At 41.2% G+C, this 14,782-nt stretch overlaps 3 protein-coding genes across 3 annotated transcripts; 2 read left to right on the top strand and 1 right to left on the bottom strand.

Annotated features, from left to right (window-relative positions):
• Positions 1 to 1,446: 1,446 nt before the first annotated feature.
• On the top strand, positions 1,447 to 2,520 carry EAE98_008864 (uncharacterized protein; the record flags this gene model as incomplete). The annotated part of the gene is made up of 1 exon (XM_038956487.1): positions 1,447 to 2,520. The coding sequence occupies one exon, from the start codon at positions 1,447 to 1,449 to the stop codon at positions 2,518 to 2,520; it is 1,074 nt and encodes a 357-aa protein (XP_038807199.1).
• A 2,679-nt stretch (positions 2,521 to 5,199) lies between these two features.
• Positions 5,200 to 7,189, top strand: EAE98_008863 (uncharacterized protein; the record flags this gene model as incomplete). The annotated part of the gene is made up of 6 exons (XM_038956486.1): positions 5,200 to 5,253; positions 5,305 to 5,387; positions 5,457 to 5,749; positions 5,847 to 6,019; positions 6,070 to 6,361; positions 6,420 to 7,189. 6 exons carry the CDS (start codon positions 5,200 to 5,202, stop codon positions 7,187 to 7,189), a joined length of 1,665 nt encoding a protein of 554 aa, XP_038807198.1.
• Positions 7,190 to 10,373: 3,184 nt separating this feature from the next.
• Positions 10,374 to 11,447, bottom strand: EAE98_008862 (uncharacterized protein; the record flags this gene model as incomplete). Its single annotated transcript, XM_038956485.1, has 1 exon — positions 10,374 to 11,447. The coding sequence occupies one exon, from the start codon at positions 11,445 to 11,447 to the stop codon at positions 10,374 to 10,376; it is 1,074 nt and encodes a 357-aa protein (XP_038807197.1).
• Positions 11,448 to 14,782: the final 3,335 nt, after the last annotated feature.

Below are 14,782 nucleotides of genomic sequence, written 5' to 3'. Positions count from 1 at the left end.
CGCCATGCGATCGTTTGATTCGAAGGTCTCTGCAACGTCCCGTGATAATGGTCATTGTTCCACAAGGCGTTCCACAAGGCGTTCCACAAGCGGAGAATATGAGTGGTTGACGGGTATACGCATATGTATGGCGGGGTGTCAAGTTTCGAGGGAATGGGATTGGTAAGATTGGGTGGGTGAGTGGTGGGGAGATTCGTGGGTAGTTTTTGGTAATGGTTGTTTAGAGGTAAGGAGAAACTTTAGAGGAGTTGGGAAGGTGAGGAGAAGGAAGGAAGGAAGGAAGGAAGAAAGGAGGGAAGGGGAGAAGTGGATTGGAATCGATTACATGAAATGGGTGCTCGGATTAGGAATTGAGACTTAGTGGATGAAGACTTGAGAAATCAGGCTGGAAAAAAAAAGGAAAGAAAGAAAGAAGAAGGGCTTCGGGTGGCTGCGGGGAACAGCGATAGGTGTCGAAATTAGGAGATCAGATTGAGCAATCAAGAAGAAACTTGGAAAGCAGGGTCCGCAGGATGGTATTGAAGATGAAAATCAGGGTGGAGCGGCTATTCAAAATCTCCAATGAGTTAGAGGTCCTGGGATATTTTTATTATATGGGGACTGGGAATTATAATCTAGCGGATATGCGCAGGTACGAGGAATGATAGGATTCGAAGATTTGTTGAAGTACCTGGGTATGTATGCGTCGATCAAGAGAAATGCTTTCGTGGTTGGTGTGTTGTCGATACATATTTGGATTTTGGTTGAATCATATGGATGGGTACCTTGTTGTGGATGTGGTAATGGGTATTTCTGGGAATTGGCGGGGTTAATGGAGAATGTTATGTACGATGTATCGCACCTCCGACGGAGAAGAAAAAGAAAGTTGAGTGGTATGGATTTAGTGAGCGGCTGGATTATTATTCAGATTGGTTGGTTTGGTTGATAGGTAAGAGGGCAGTTTATCTTCAAGGAAATATCTAATTAGAGTGTGGGTTATGGAAAGATGCAAATTCTCTGGTTGTTGATCCATAGTTTATGGAATGAGATGTGCCATATCTTGTTCCTTTCTTTTTTTCGACTGGAGATCCTCATATTCTTTACTGACTCTCCGTACGATGCGCATAGACGGAGAGACGAACGCGCTCGATGAACTATGATCTGGCCACCAACGCGACGACTCAAATTTTCAAAGATACTACGATTCCGATTTAAAATAGCCTGGACTGCAACCCGAAGAGGCTTTTAGATCCTGAGCTCTTAGACGATTCAAGTAACATGGAATACTGAATTTGTTTTGACTATTGTACTGTTTTCAGCCATTGAGAGTTTGCGTTCAGTCTGCTAGTCGGGACGGACGCCCTAATAATACACGTTGCGAGCTACACATAGCGTATACGGAGGACTTCTACCAGTCGCCATATTTCATATGCCCATTCATCACTTGCTACCTGAACACTTCAAGCAATGGCAGATGTACACTTTCGCTTCCATGATTTTGACAGGAGACATGAGCTCGAGGTTCGAGTTCAAGGGGATATGGATGCGGGGGGTACAAGGGCAGATATTACAGAATTGAGGGCGGAAGTTAGGAGAGTACGGGTTGAATTGCGACAACAAGAGGAGAGAACTTTAGCACTAGGGAATGAAGTTGGAGGGATGAGAAGAGAAATTAGGGACGTGAGGGAAGAGCTGAGGATGACGAGGAGGGAGCTCTGGGAGACTAGGGCAGAATTAATGAGGTTAAGACATGAAGGTACGCAAAATAGGGGAGACTTAAGAGGCTTAAGACAGAATCTTCTGGATTTGGAAGGAGAGATTGTGGGGTTGAGGAGTGAAGTGAGGAATGGGATCAGAGGTATAAGGGAAATGAGGGAAGAGGCTTTAGATTTCATGCATGAAGTTGACAGGGGACAAAGAGAAAGGTTGAGAGATGCTACCATGGCTATTGAAAGATTGAGAAGAGAGCTTATGGAAGAACTGATTAGGAGGGATGCGAACAACGTTCAAACCGAGCTACGATTGATAGAGGAATTAGCGAGGCGGGATGCGAATAGCGTTCAAATGGAAGTACGAATAGTGGAAGAATTGGAGAGGAGAGAGGAGTACAATATTCGGATGGAACGGCGGCTGATGGGAGAAGTTCAAGATCTTAAAACGAGGAACGCAGAAAGATCAGAGAGGGTAGATGAGTTGATAAATGATGTGGATAATCTAAAGAGTAGCAATTTGGAGAATGAACGGGCAATGAGAGGTGAAATTGAAAGTCTGGGCAATAGGATGGACGCTTTGGCGCTGGAAAACGGGGGGTTGATGGAAAGATTAACGTGGTTGGAGACGCCAGGACCTGAAATTGAGGAAGATGTCGAGCCGGTGGATGACCAGGTAGTCAATAATATGGCTGAAGAACGGCACGATAAAGGAAGGCGGAAGAAACGTAAGAAAGAAGGATGCCGGTGGCCGAGATTATATACCGAAAGTAAGAAACATAGCATTAGAAAGGAGGTAGCTTTAAGGATCTTGAAGTATACAGTTACATGAGCATGGATTTGAACATGACATTTGACTGAATGGGATTGGAAATTTTTCAAAAGAACTTCTTGGTGCTATCCAAAGGACTCTCTCGGAGAATAATCGACATTCAAGCCCGCTCTACGTCGTAGAGCTGACCATGAAAACACAGAAACTCTCAGTCTTGCCACTGGACTGTCGAAGGATCGAAATCACACCCCAGTAATGAGACAGCTCTTGATCCTTACTTTTTTATTTTATCAAATATGCAAGACCTTTCGAACTTCTCAAAGCTCTTGATTGGTCAAAAGTTTTCGACTGTTCAAGAGTCTTCAACCATTCCAAGATGTCCAGTTTCAATCGCGTCAAACACGCTTACAGGATCATTCTTATAAAAGACGATCCCAAAATCAAGTGGGAAGATAATCAAGCCAACTGCCCAAGATCTTCAGATACGCCCTCATTAATACCCTTGGGACTCTCCGCCACTACCAGCCATCGCGGCGATAAAAACAAATTCTCATTATATCACTCTTAGTATCTATATCCACTCGGATCTTTCATATTCAAGATTCTTTTCACTTTCCAGACCATTTCATACTTGGTCAATTATTCAACCAATGCTACCATGACCAAAACTTAATATCACGAAGAATTGTCGAGATGTCGATGTTCTGGTTTGCATCCTTCGCGAGACGACCTGCATTTGTGTTTAAGGTACTGGTAGCAAGTTTCATTGGCTATACATACGAAGATTCGAAGCAACTCCTACTATGTAACAATAAGAGAGGATGTTTGGTCGGACCGACTATAACGCAATGGGTTGGAGAGTATGATATAGCAACTGCTTGCATCGCGGCTTTCCAACGAGCAGAAGAGAAAATAGGGGACAGAATCAAATCGGATCTGAATTTGAAGAGATATCTATGAATCCAAATATCGCCGAGTACAACAATATGCCGTGGAAATATCATAAATGACCATTGCCATGCAATCGTTGGATTTGCGCCACTGGAACAAAGCCAAGAAACCCCAATTCAGGGTATGTTCTTGTACAGACTTCAAAGGACTTTACCTATGAAAATTGGCAGTACAAGAATGAGAAAAGGTCTTGCAGAGATCGTACTATCAATACGAAACGATTTTATGTACCAGCATCGACGAAGACAATATCCTTGTGTAACCACAACACAACCTCCAAGTGAATGAAGTGAAGCAAGGAGACGAATAGCTATAACAATTTCGGACCGATGATATATGTGCCAAGTATGTCGAGTTTTGAAATGCATGAAAAATGCCCTTCTCGGCGTCAGCCATGTGCGGCGGGGGTTTTCACACTCAGTACATAATCGATGTGTGTATTGGATAGGTTTTGGCTAGGATTCCAAGGAAAAACTTGCCACCCGTTCTGAACACAGCATGCATGTGATATATGAAATGAAGGTACGACTGAGAATTCATGTACCTTTTCCATTATTTCTGCACCATTTTCCAATTGAAGCATGTAAGTCATATCGTTGTCGTCTTCACAAATGAACATTGGCTACACGTGGTTGAATTTAGGTTATCTTAGCGCCGTTTGTGCCGAGGACATGCTCTCCTCTCGTTAGAACATCCTCCACATTCCTATAAAATTGGCCACGACACCTCGATTCACTTCAAATTCTTACAGCATCTCATACAATCATGTTCACCTGACGGACCGAATACTGACAGCTAAGAATGTCAATTACACCGTTCAATACGGCCCAGCAATTGTGATGAAGATGATCCAAGTTGTTGGGATGAGATCCATTCATCCCATTTGATATCCATATGAAATATCATTAATTCCAAGAAACTATTCAATTAACGAAGTCACACGACAGAAACAGCTCAACCGAAAACGGTTTCTCGAGACTCGAGCTGCATGGGAAGGTTGATACGATTCACTGTGATTGGATGTTTTATCTTACCCCAGAAAGTAGTTGGATACTTTCCGATGAACAGCCTCCCTTCCCCGCAATTGGTTGTGAAGGGTGTCGATGCTTTCAAGGGCTTCAACTTGCATTTCATGACTTCTCAATGGCTAAAGATTCCATTAGAGTTTGAGGATCCTTGTAAGAAGTCTTCAATACGATGATCATTGTTCTTAAACACACTACACACACTGTCCTTTATTGTCATATGTAACATTGCTATTCCGTACGTAATTTGGCCAAGACTCCAAATCACCCCAGATTTGATATTGAAGTTCGTTTATGGTCTCATTAGTTTTGGGATTCATTTTGTTTTGATATTACTTACTCATTGTGTATTAATTTCCTTTCCACCACATGTACCGTAGGCAGGTACCTAGGTACTTCCCGTATGCAAGCCTTGGAGCTTTTCTTCCATGCACCCAATCACCCATTTTACATACCGAATTAGTGAATCCCTTGCTCATCGTATGGTACTTTCCCCACGGAAATTATCCAATTAATCCCTTTTAGATGCGAAACGTATCAAATAAACTTCATACATGGAATCGTACCTGCCTACCCCTCTACATAAACAAGACCTTCTTCCTTTTACTTCACAAATTCTAGATTCTTACACAACATCAATTTCATACCACTTTTCCTCTAAATTCAAATTCTCCTACGGAATTCTTTTTGGCATATAGTACACATCCTCATTTTTTAATCCATCTTCGTTGCTTAATCTTTAATCAGAATATTGATCAACAAGATGGGCATCTCAATTGTCAAGCCCGCGGGCGTTCCTGGTAGATCATGGCCAGCAGTAAGTGTCTATCTACATGGTTTTCTTGAACAGAATTAACAATTTGATTAGATCGTCATCGGTTGTTTTGTTGCATTCGGTGGTCTTCTTTTTGGTTATGATACAGGTACTATTGGTGGTATTTTGGCCATGGAGTAAGTGAACACTATTGACACTGATGTGACTTCAATCTAAATTATCTTCTTACTGACACTTTGTTTTAGCTATTGGCGAAACGAATTCTCTACCGGTTATATCAATCCGAATGATAAACATCTCGATGTTTCCCCATCCCAGTCTGCCGCCGTCGTCTCCATTCTATCCGCTGGTACTTTCTTCGGCGCACTCACTGCAGCTCCTCTTGCGGACTTCTTTGGTCGACGTCTTGCTCTGTTGATATCTGCTGGTATTGTCTTTAATTTTGGTGTTGTTTTACAAACAGCTTCTACTGCATTGCCAATGTTCATTGCTGGTCGTTTCTTTGCTGGTTTTGGAGTTGGTCTCATCTCTGCTTTGAGTAAGTATTTTCATGTCATCTTGTCACAATCTGATTGATTAGCATTCGTCCCTACTGCACAGAAATAAAATCATCAAACTAATACTGTCTTTCCTAGTTCCACTTTATCAATCCGAGACAGCGCCTAAATGGATTCGTGGTGTCATTGTTGGATGTTACCAATTAGCTATTACAATCGGTCTTCTTCTTGCAGCTGTTGTTGACAACGCGACACAACACCGAAGTGATACTGGATCATACAGAATTCCCATTGCTATTCAATTCCTTTGGGTACGTCACATTATTCCGAGTCTACTTGTACTTTACTAACATCTACTAAGGCTATCATCTTGGTCGTCGGATTATTGTTCTTGCCTGAAACCCCTCGCTACTTGATCAAACGCGGCAATTATGCAAAAGCCGCCGAATCACTCGCTAAGCTCCGTCGCCTACCCCATGATGATCCATATATCCGTGAAGAACTCGCTGAGATTCAAGCAAATCATGAATATGAACTCAAACTCGGCAAAGCTTCTTATCTTGATTGTTTCAGAGGTGGTATGGCTAAGAGACTTGCAACTGGATGTCTTCTCCAAGCTTTGCAACAACTAACTGGTGTTAACTTCATCTTTTGTAAGTTTAATTCTGGAAATAGGATTATACATGGAACACCACTAATGATGTTACATAGACTACGGTACGCAATACTTCAAGAACTCTGGAATCAGCAATGCCTTTGTCATTCAAATGATTACCAGTGCCGTCAACGTATCATCTACCCTTCCCGGCTTATACGGTATTGAAAAATTTGGTCGTCGTCCACTTCTCTTATGGGGAGCCGTAGGAATGTGTATCAGTCAACTCCTCGTGGCCGTCTTGGGTACCGTCACCACTGGACAAAATGCCGATGGATCCGTTTTTGCCATCAACGTTGCTGGACAAAAGGCTTCCATCGCATTCATTTGCATCTACATTTTTTTCTTTGCATCCACCTGGGGCCCTCTCGCATGGGTTGTCTGCGGCGAGATCTTCCCTCTCAAAGTCCGCGCCAAGGCTCTCTCCATGTCGGTCGCCACCAACTGGCTTCTCAACTGGGCCATTGCCTATTCCACCCCCTATCTAGTCAACTACGGAGAAGGCAACGCCAATCTCCAATCCAAGATCTTCTTCATCTGGTTCGCCTGCTGCTTTGTATGTATCGCCTTTGTGTACTTCATGATTTATGAAACCAAGGGCTTATCACTGGAGCAAATTGATGAATTGTATGAGAGCAAGACTAGCGCTAAGAATTCCGTTCATTGGAAACCTAGCAAACATTTTGTTGATTTGATCGATGGTCATGAACGTAAACATGACATTGGCCATGAGAATGGAGGGGTTTTGGTGGATGAGAAGAATGAGCATAGTGCTCAGCATACGGGATTGGGTCATGATAATGCGGTTGCGACGGGCCATGAGTAGATCTGAGTTCTCTTAACGGGTTTCTATGATCGACTTTCTATCTGTGGTTGTGGTGGGTGGCGGGGGGTTGTTACTTGTGGATTTGGAATCGTATGGTATCGTGTCATATCATATCATCATGATACTTTCGCTTTCACTTCCATCTCCATCTCTGTCTGTTTCCACCTTGCGGATACCCAATCATCTACCTACCTACCTAGTCAGTTTATCGATGATGGATGATGGATTATGGAGGTTCAAGTATAGCTCATGGTGTATACAAATCCTCTCTTTCTCTTTCTTTCTTTCTTTCTCGACATGGATTTAATAGTTATTGCTGTTACGGGGGAGTGTCAGTGAGATGGAATGGGATACCGTTTGTATTCATGGGTTGGCTTTGTCGGGACGGAATGAATAAATGAAATGCATAGCTTGCAATTGTTCGTAATACCTACTCTCCTACCTACGTACCTAGGGTATCTACCTATCGCACTCAACCTATTAATTGATTAATTTACTTGCATACGCGTTGTGTTGTTTTGATCACTTGTGCATATTTATTTGTTTTGATAAAATGGAATAAGACATACATACCAGTTATGTATGTATGATACTACCGTAAAAACTCGACAAACCCAGAATCTACTTAACTACATCTGGTCTAGCATATTACCGATTTCCCTAGCTGGATTTCTTGAAATCCGATTTTTTCCCTACTTTTATATGCAGCAAACACATAAACCATTTAATATTGATTTTTCAAAATTGAAATAAATAAAAATTTTTAATTTAGATTTATTTTTATTATTAAATCATAGAATTCTTTTTGATTTTAAAGCAAAATATTAATTATTGATTTAATAATGATTTTTTGAAAATTTTCAGATAATTTTTTATATAGAATGAATATGGAGTGAGGTTTTGAAATTATATTTAATGCGATTAAGTAGATTCTGGGTTTGTCGAGTTTTTATGATATCATTTAATACTTCTATACATATTTATTTGTTTTAATAAAAGGGAATAAGATATACCAGTTATATATAATACTATCATTCAATACTTCCGTATAAACATTATAAATGCTTTATTTTTAGCTCTTCTTTTTTAGTTTAATCTTGGATTTCTTAAGTACTGACTGACTTGCTTACTCACCCCCTCATCATCAACATCATATCCTCTCTATTTCCCTGTTACCATATTCCTATTACCTATCAATTATTCCATCAATCAATTCCAGTACTTACTGAAACCCTTTATTTTATATAATTCAGAGTAGAGCATTCACGACCTAGCCTATCTATTATCAATCAACCTATCTACCTCTCCATCAAAAATATAGCATACCTACCGAGCTATGAATCTACCTATCACTAATACTAAGTCACTATAAACTCTATCCGCTCAAATCCCCTTCCCATCCCTATCCCATCCCTCATCCTATCCTATCCCTATCCCTATTTCTAGTTCTATCCCTATTCCCATCCCCATCCCCATCCCTATCCCTATCCCTATCCCTATCCCTATCCCCATCCCCATCCCCATCCCCATCCCATCCCCATCCCCATCCCCATCCCCATCCCATCCCCATCCCCATCCCCATCCCCATCCCATCCCCATCCCCATCCCCATCCCCATCCCCATCCCCATCCCCATCCCCATCCATAGCCCTCCCTCTCACCCTCTCACCCTCTCACCCTAGCTCACACTCCCACTCACACTTATTCCTTATTCCTTATTCCCAGCTCATACTCACACTTATACAATCTCAGACTTATACAATATCATAAAATATTATAAGATCTTACTATTATCTTATATTATATCACCTATACCATACCATACCATACCATACCATACCATACCATACCATACCATACCATACCATACCATACCATACCATACCATACCATACCATACCATACCATACCATACCATACCATACCATACCATACCATACCATACCATACCATACCATACCATACCATACCATACCATACCATACCATACCACTCTCCCTACATATTCACTTCTCCCTCTATTCACCTATCCCTCTCTCCCCCTATCCCTCTCCCCCCCTATCCCTCTCCCCCCTATCCCTCTCCATCCAATAAACAATACAAACCTCAAACCACTCCACTACACTACACCACACTACACCACACCGCACTACTAAATCACTCCACTCCAGCACTCCACTCCACTCTCTCCCCCTAGAGATTCACTTCCATATATACATACCCCAAAACTCTTCACAAAATCCCCAGTAAATCCCCAGTAAATCCCCAGTAAATCCCCAGTAAATCCCCAGTAAATCCCTAGTAAATCCCTAGTAAATCCCCAGTAAATCCCTAGAAAATGCTTATAATTCAAATTCTCAATATCACTCCTTTTATCTTCTACCATCCACCCTTCACTCTTCATACTCTATACACTTTTTACACTCTTTACCCTTTACCTTTCACTCTTTATATTTTTTTACATTCTTCACTCTTCACACTCTTCACACTCTTCACACTCTTCACACTCTTCACACTCTTCACACTCTTCACACTCTTCACACTCTTCACACTCTTCACACTCTTCACATTCTTCACTCTTCATTCCACATCACCAACACCACTCCATACATCCTACATCACCAAACCACAAACCAATAAACCACAAAAAAATCCATCAAAGAATTATCATTCATTAATCATAAACTCAATGCCTAGGTAATTTAACGTAACGTAACGTAACGTAACGTAACATATCGTATCGCATCCTCATCTCCATCTCCATCCCGCATCTCTCATTTCATTTCATTACTCATCCACGATTTCTTTCCAAGTTCCCGCACACCATCCATCTTCCTTTCCCCTTTCATGTATTATAGATAGATAGATACATGCGGACATTGCCTTTCTATCATGAAAATGATCCTAAAGTCATGTATGTGTCCATGTATGTACCTTCCCATCTTCACCAAGCCAAAGTAAACCAACGCATCTATTAAACAATTAAAGTAATCTCCCCCTCTCCAAAAAGAAATCTCATTCCATCAGAATTACTACTCATGCAAGTCCAACGCATTCCAATCTACCAGAAACTTTTCCAGACTCCACGTTTCCAAACCACCCATATCCCACACTCAATCCATTCACGTACACAAACCATTGTATACCCAAACAAATTCTTCCAAGTCCCTCTCCAAAACAAAAATCTATGCACACGGCACCATATAAAGACCAATAGCGCTCGGTGCACTATTCTCAAAATATTCCAATCCCAATCCTCCCACACTCTTCGCCTCATAACTGACCGTCTTTCCAGCCGGACACGCAAATGTCGAAACCGTATATCCCTTACCGGGAAGAACTTCGACTTTTCCAAAATCAGTTGCGACAGTTGGTAGAGTATTAAAAGTGGTGTTCGCATTAGCAATACCACTTAGAAGCGAGAAATCAATTCCACCATTTTCAGCGGTTTCTTCCTCGATGCCTGTGAAACTGTATGTGCCAGCTTGAGTTTTTGATGCGACGGGGAAAAGGAAAAGTAAGGCGCAGTTACCGGTGTAGGGGGCTGTGGATGGGATGTCGAAATTGAATATTGTGCTATTTTGTGGCGTGATGTGCGCAGTGTATTGATTACCAAATGGGTGATTTGGAGATTCAGACGATACGGGAACAATCAGATGAGGATATTCGAAAGGTCCCGATGTGATATCTGTCGGGCACGAAACTGCAGCTGCAGAAGTAGTTGATGCAACTACCGGTACAGAAGTGGAAGTGGAAGTCGCAGCAGCGACTGAAGTAGTGGATGAACTAGATGGTCTTCCCAACGCTGCACAGCTGAAACCTCCCGTAACTATTTGAATAGTTTCGCATCCGGTCGTGTTGGTTTTTGCTTGGGTAAAGATGTTATAACTTCCATCTTCACCTGGTCCAGTGGCTGGACAGGCTACCCAATCTTCAGTTGAGTTGTTGTAGTTCAGGTTTCCATTATTTCCTAGTGTGAAAAGAGTAACGCCGGAACCTTCAATACATTGAAATTGAGAAGTAGTAGGAGAGATACTGCAAATGTGACCTTCGGCATCGGTGAGCACCTTGGCATTAATGCTATAGACACCTTGAGGCCAGGAGCCACCAATGCGATTTTCTCCAATCGTGGTTTCGACAATGGAACCGGTTGGATCACCAACGGCAGCCATGGAGAAGGTACATGGAACGCTTTGTCTTCGGAGAACAGCAGCATTTGTAGTGGCTGCGAGAGCGAGGAGAGAAAGTGAGTACTTCATGATGAAATCTTCAAGAGTTGTAGAGAATTTGTGTGTTTAGGTAATTAGGACTGGAGATTGAAGATTGAAGATTGAAGATTTAAAAATGAGTACAAGTAATAAGAGAGAGAGGATGAATTTGAGGAGGTTGATATGAAGGAAGTGGAGGAGAGGTAAGTGTTTATATTTTGTATCTAAGTTGAGGTGAGGTGAGGTGAGGTGAGGTGAAGAGGGGCTGTAAGGGGCTGTGGTACAAGAAGGTAGAAGGTGGTTCGATTGATTGAAGCTTTGACAACTCTCAGCGTTGTGCGTTGAATTCAAATCAGCAATGGCGGGTGGCTATTGCTGGTGGCTATTTTGTTGTTGTTGATCCTAATTCGAGTGAAGGAGGTGCGAGTCAAGTAAGGAAGAAGGAAGAAGGATGAAAAGATGGAGATGGGATTAAGAAAGGAAAGAAGTATCTGGATATATACTTGAATCATTTCAACTAAGGAAAAACATCAACCTGTCTACCTCTCTACCTAGTAGTAGGTATACATTACATATTCTTGCATATCCTGTCGATCATTACTCCTTTACTAGAACAAAAGATTCAAGTCTCACCACTTTTCCCTGAACAAGCATTGATTTGTTTGTTTGTTTGTTTGTTTGTTTGTTTGTTTGTTTGTACGATACATCCACATTCACATCCACATCCACATCCACATCCACATCCATCGTCATTATCTACCAGGTAAGGTTACCGGTACTCTGTCAGTATCACACCAGTATTACCGATAATCGTATCGTACTCTGTATAACATACTGTGGGGAAAGATTAAACACCCTTGCACATTGTATTCCTTCGTATTCAAGAATCCAATCCAATCCTTCTTTAGGAAATCTGATAACCTGGAGAAGGATCTTGAAGATGATTAGATGATCTTTGACCAATTGTAGTATTTTGATGTACAGCCGAATGCATTACCTTAGGTGCAATCCAAGAGTAGAATGTCTATGTATTGGTGGCGATGACATCAAAGCTCATTCACTCACAGTATATCATATGTCCAAAATCTTCACAAGAATACCAAATGTCATTAAAGAAAGTCCTCCCTTTCACCAACATAATATTATACCTACCTACGATAGGTAGAGATACATTTACCATCTACCTCATTGCCAAGTCTTTATATATCAACATGAAACATCAATACACCCAATCTATACTTCATCAGGTATAAAAGTGGCTGGAAAATGGGGCTGATGAACGCTTCCACACTTCAATAAACCCCTGATTAACGGGTACCGGTATGTGCTGGTGATTTTTGGGATCGACAGTGGAGTTACATCCTACCCGTTATTGTGCGGTAAAGTAAACGCTGGGAAGACGGTGGGAGTAGGGTGGTAGTATGTAGTAGGTAGCATGTATTCCGTCATTAATGATGATTGTTGATCTGATGAATTCTTTGGTGTTACTTGGTATTTTGGCATGATGATGGTAGAATGGGAATGGAATGGAGATGGCGATCAAAACGCATATGGAAATGTTACATACGAGCGAAACGAGGTCTTGATTCGTATTTGCTTTTGATATCGATACTGATATTGACCACGATCCTCACATTACCCAGTGAAAACAACACAAGAAACCTTACACAGCATCGAATACTGCATATACGTTATCTGACACTGATATCTGCATATATATCTCAATCTCGTATTTTTCTACTCAATAATTACAACCCGCATACCAATTCTAGAATAACTACGGGTGTCTACAAAATACTAGGTAGGTGGTATCAACAATCATTCTATTCATTCCATTCCATCATACTAATTCTATCTATCCATCTGTCACAATCTTCCATCCATTCCATTCCTCCCTCAAACCCGATCACTCTAAAGATCTGCACAAACTTTCCCTGGTTTTCTATCCCTCCCTCCATCCATTCATCCATCCCGTTTAAGTCTCATATTAACGTGATCAAGATATGATAATTGAAATAAATTAAAAAAATCATTTCTTACCGCTCACTGACGCTTTAAATTCCTACATCAAAATTGTTTTGCAAAGTGAATCAAATAACCCTAACCCACATTCCCTCACATTATGAATATCCCATCAATCCGCCCGCTACAGATATCAGGATTCGCATCTCTATCCGCCTCCTCCGTCTCATGTCTACACTACGATACCTAGGTACACCACATACCACATCTCCTCGTTTTCATCAACGAAACCAATAATCATCCTCTCCCTCGATCCCCATTTCTTAACCTTCCCATACTATTCCTTCTGCCCCAGGATCAAAGCATAACCAACTTCCTTCTATATCCCATGCCGTGATCTTTATCCATCTTCTTTCTATCTCCTATCTTCTATCTAACCCTTCCCCAACCCGTACCCTTCCATGCCACCAGCGCTTGCACAATCTTATTTCAACATCCATCCATCCATCCATTTACGCGCCTATCAACGTTTCTCATACATTACCAGGCGTATTCCATTCCATTTCACATCTTCCATAGATTAAATAAGCAGATTCTACGATATAAGACCAGGTATCCAGCTTCCAGATTACATCTTTCCAGAACATACTCGTTGCCTAGAGAAAGAATTCATCACTCATAGAAAGAGAGGAGGATTAATATTGTGACGATACGGTAATACTAAAAATTCGAGTGTATACCCTTTTTTTAAGGTTAGGTTACAACGAGTTAAAATTCCAGTGATATCTACTCGCTTGCTCGTTTAATATCTATCACACTCATCTCTATTGTGCCAGGACATATATATACCCAGATATCAAGATTATATTATATCCACAAACCTCATTAAGTAAATAACAAAATAGAGATTGAAATATGAGCTTCTGGAAAGATGAGAATCCATCTATCTATCTTCTCCGTGATTTCAAAGCGATATTATAGTATCATGTATCATATAATCTTACAATTGTATCTTCCGAGAAATTGGAAAACTGTGTATCGAATGATTTTATAGTGTGTATTCTTCTCATACTAACATGTAGGTATGTATATAGATAGAGAGTTTTGCTTTCGACACTTTGATATATAATCACCTACCTACTGTACTCGGAGTCTTGGAGTTTATAATCTTATTATTTCTACTTTGCTTTATTCTCGCTTCCGGACTGGAACTTCGTTTCCTATCATCCATTATCCATCAGATCACTCACTCATTCACATAACCTTCCAAGTTCCACCACAATAACCTTAAACCCTTTCCATCACAAACCCAATTTACACTTCAAAAAGTTCAAAGAATTCTAAGCATCTAAGTTTCCATTCCTTTCCTTTCCTTTCCTTTCCCCTCCCCTCCCCTCCCTCCTCCCGTCCCCTTCCCCACAACA

Source organism: Botrytis deweyae (assembly GCF_014898535.1).
Source record: "Botrytis deweyae strain B1 chromosome Unknown BDEW_024, whole genome shotgun sequence".
NCBI lineage: Eukaryota > Fungi > Ascomycota > Leotiomycetes > Helotiales > Sclerotiniaceae > Botrytis > Botrytis deweyae.
The sequence above is the reverse complement of the archived record's forward strand: the minus strand, read 5'-3'. Positions and strand labels throughout refer to the sequence as shown.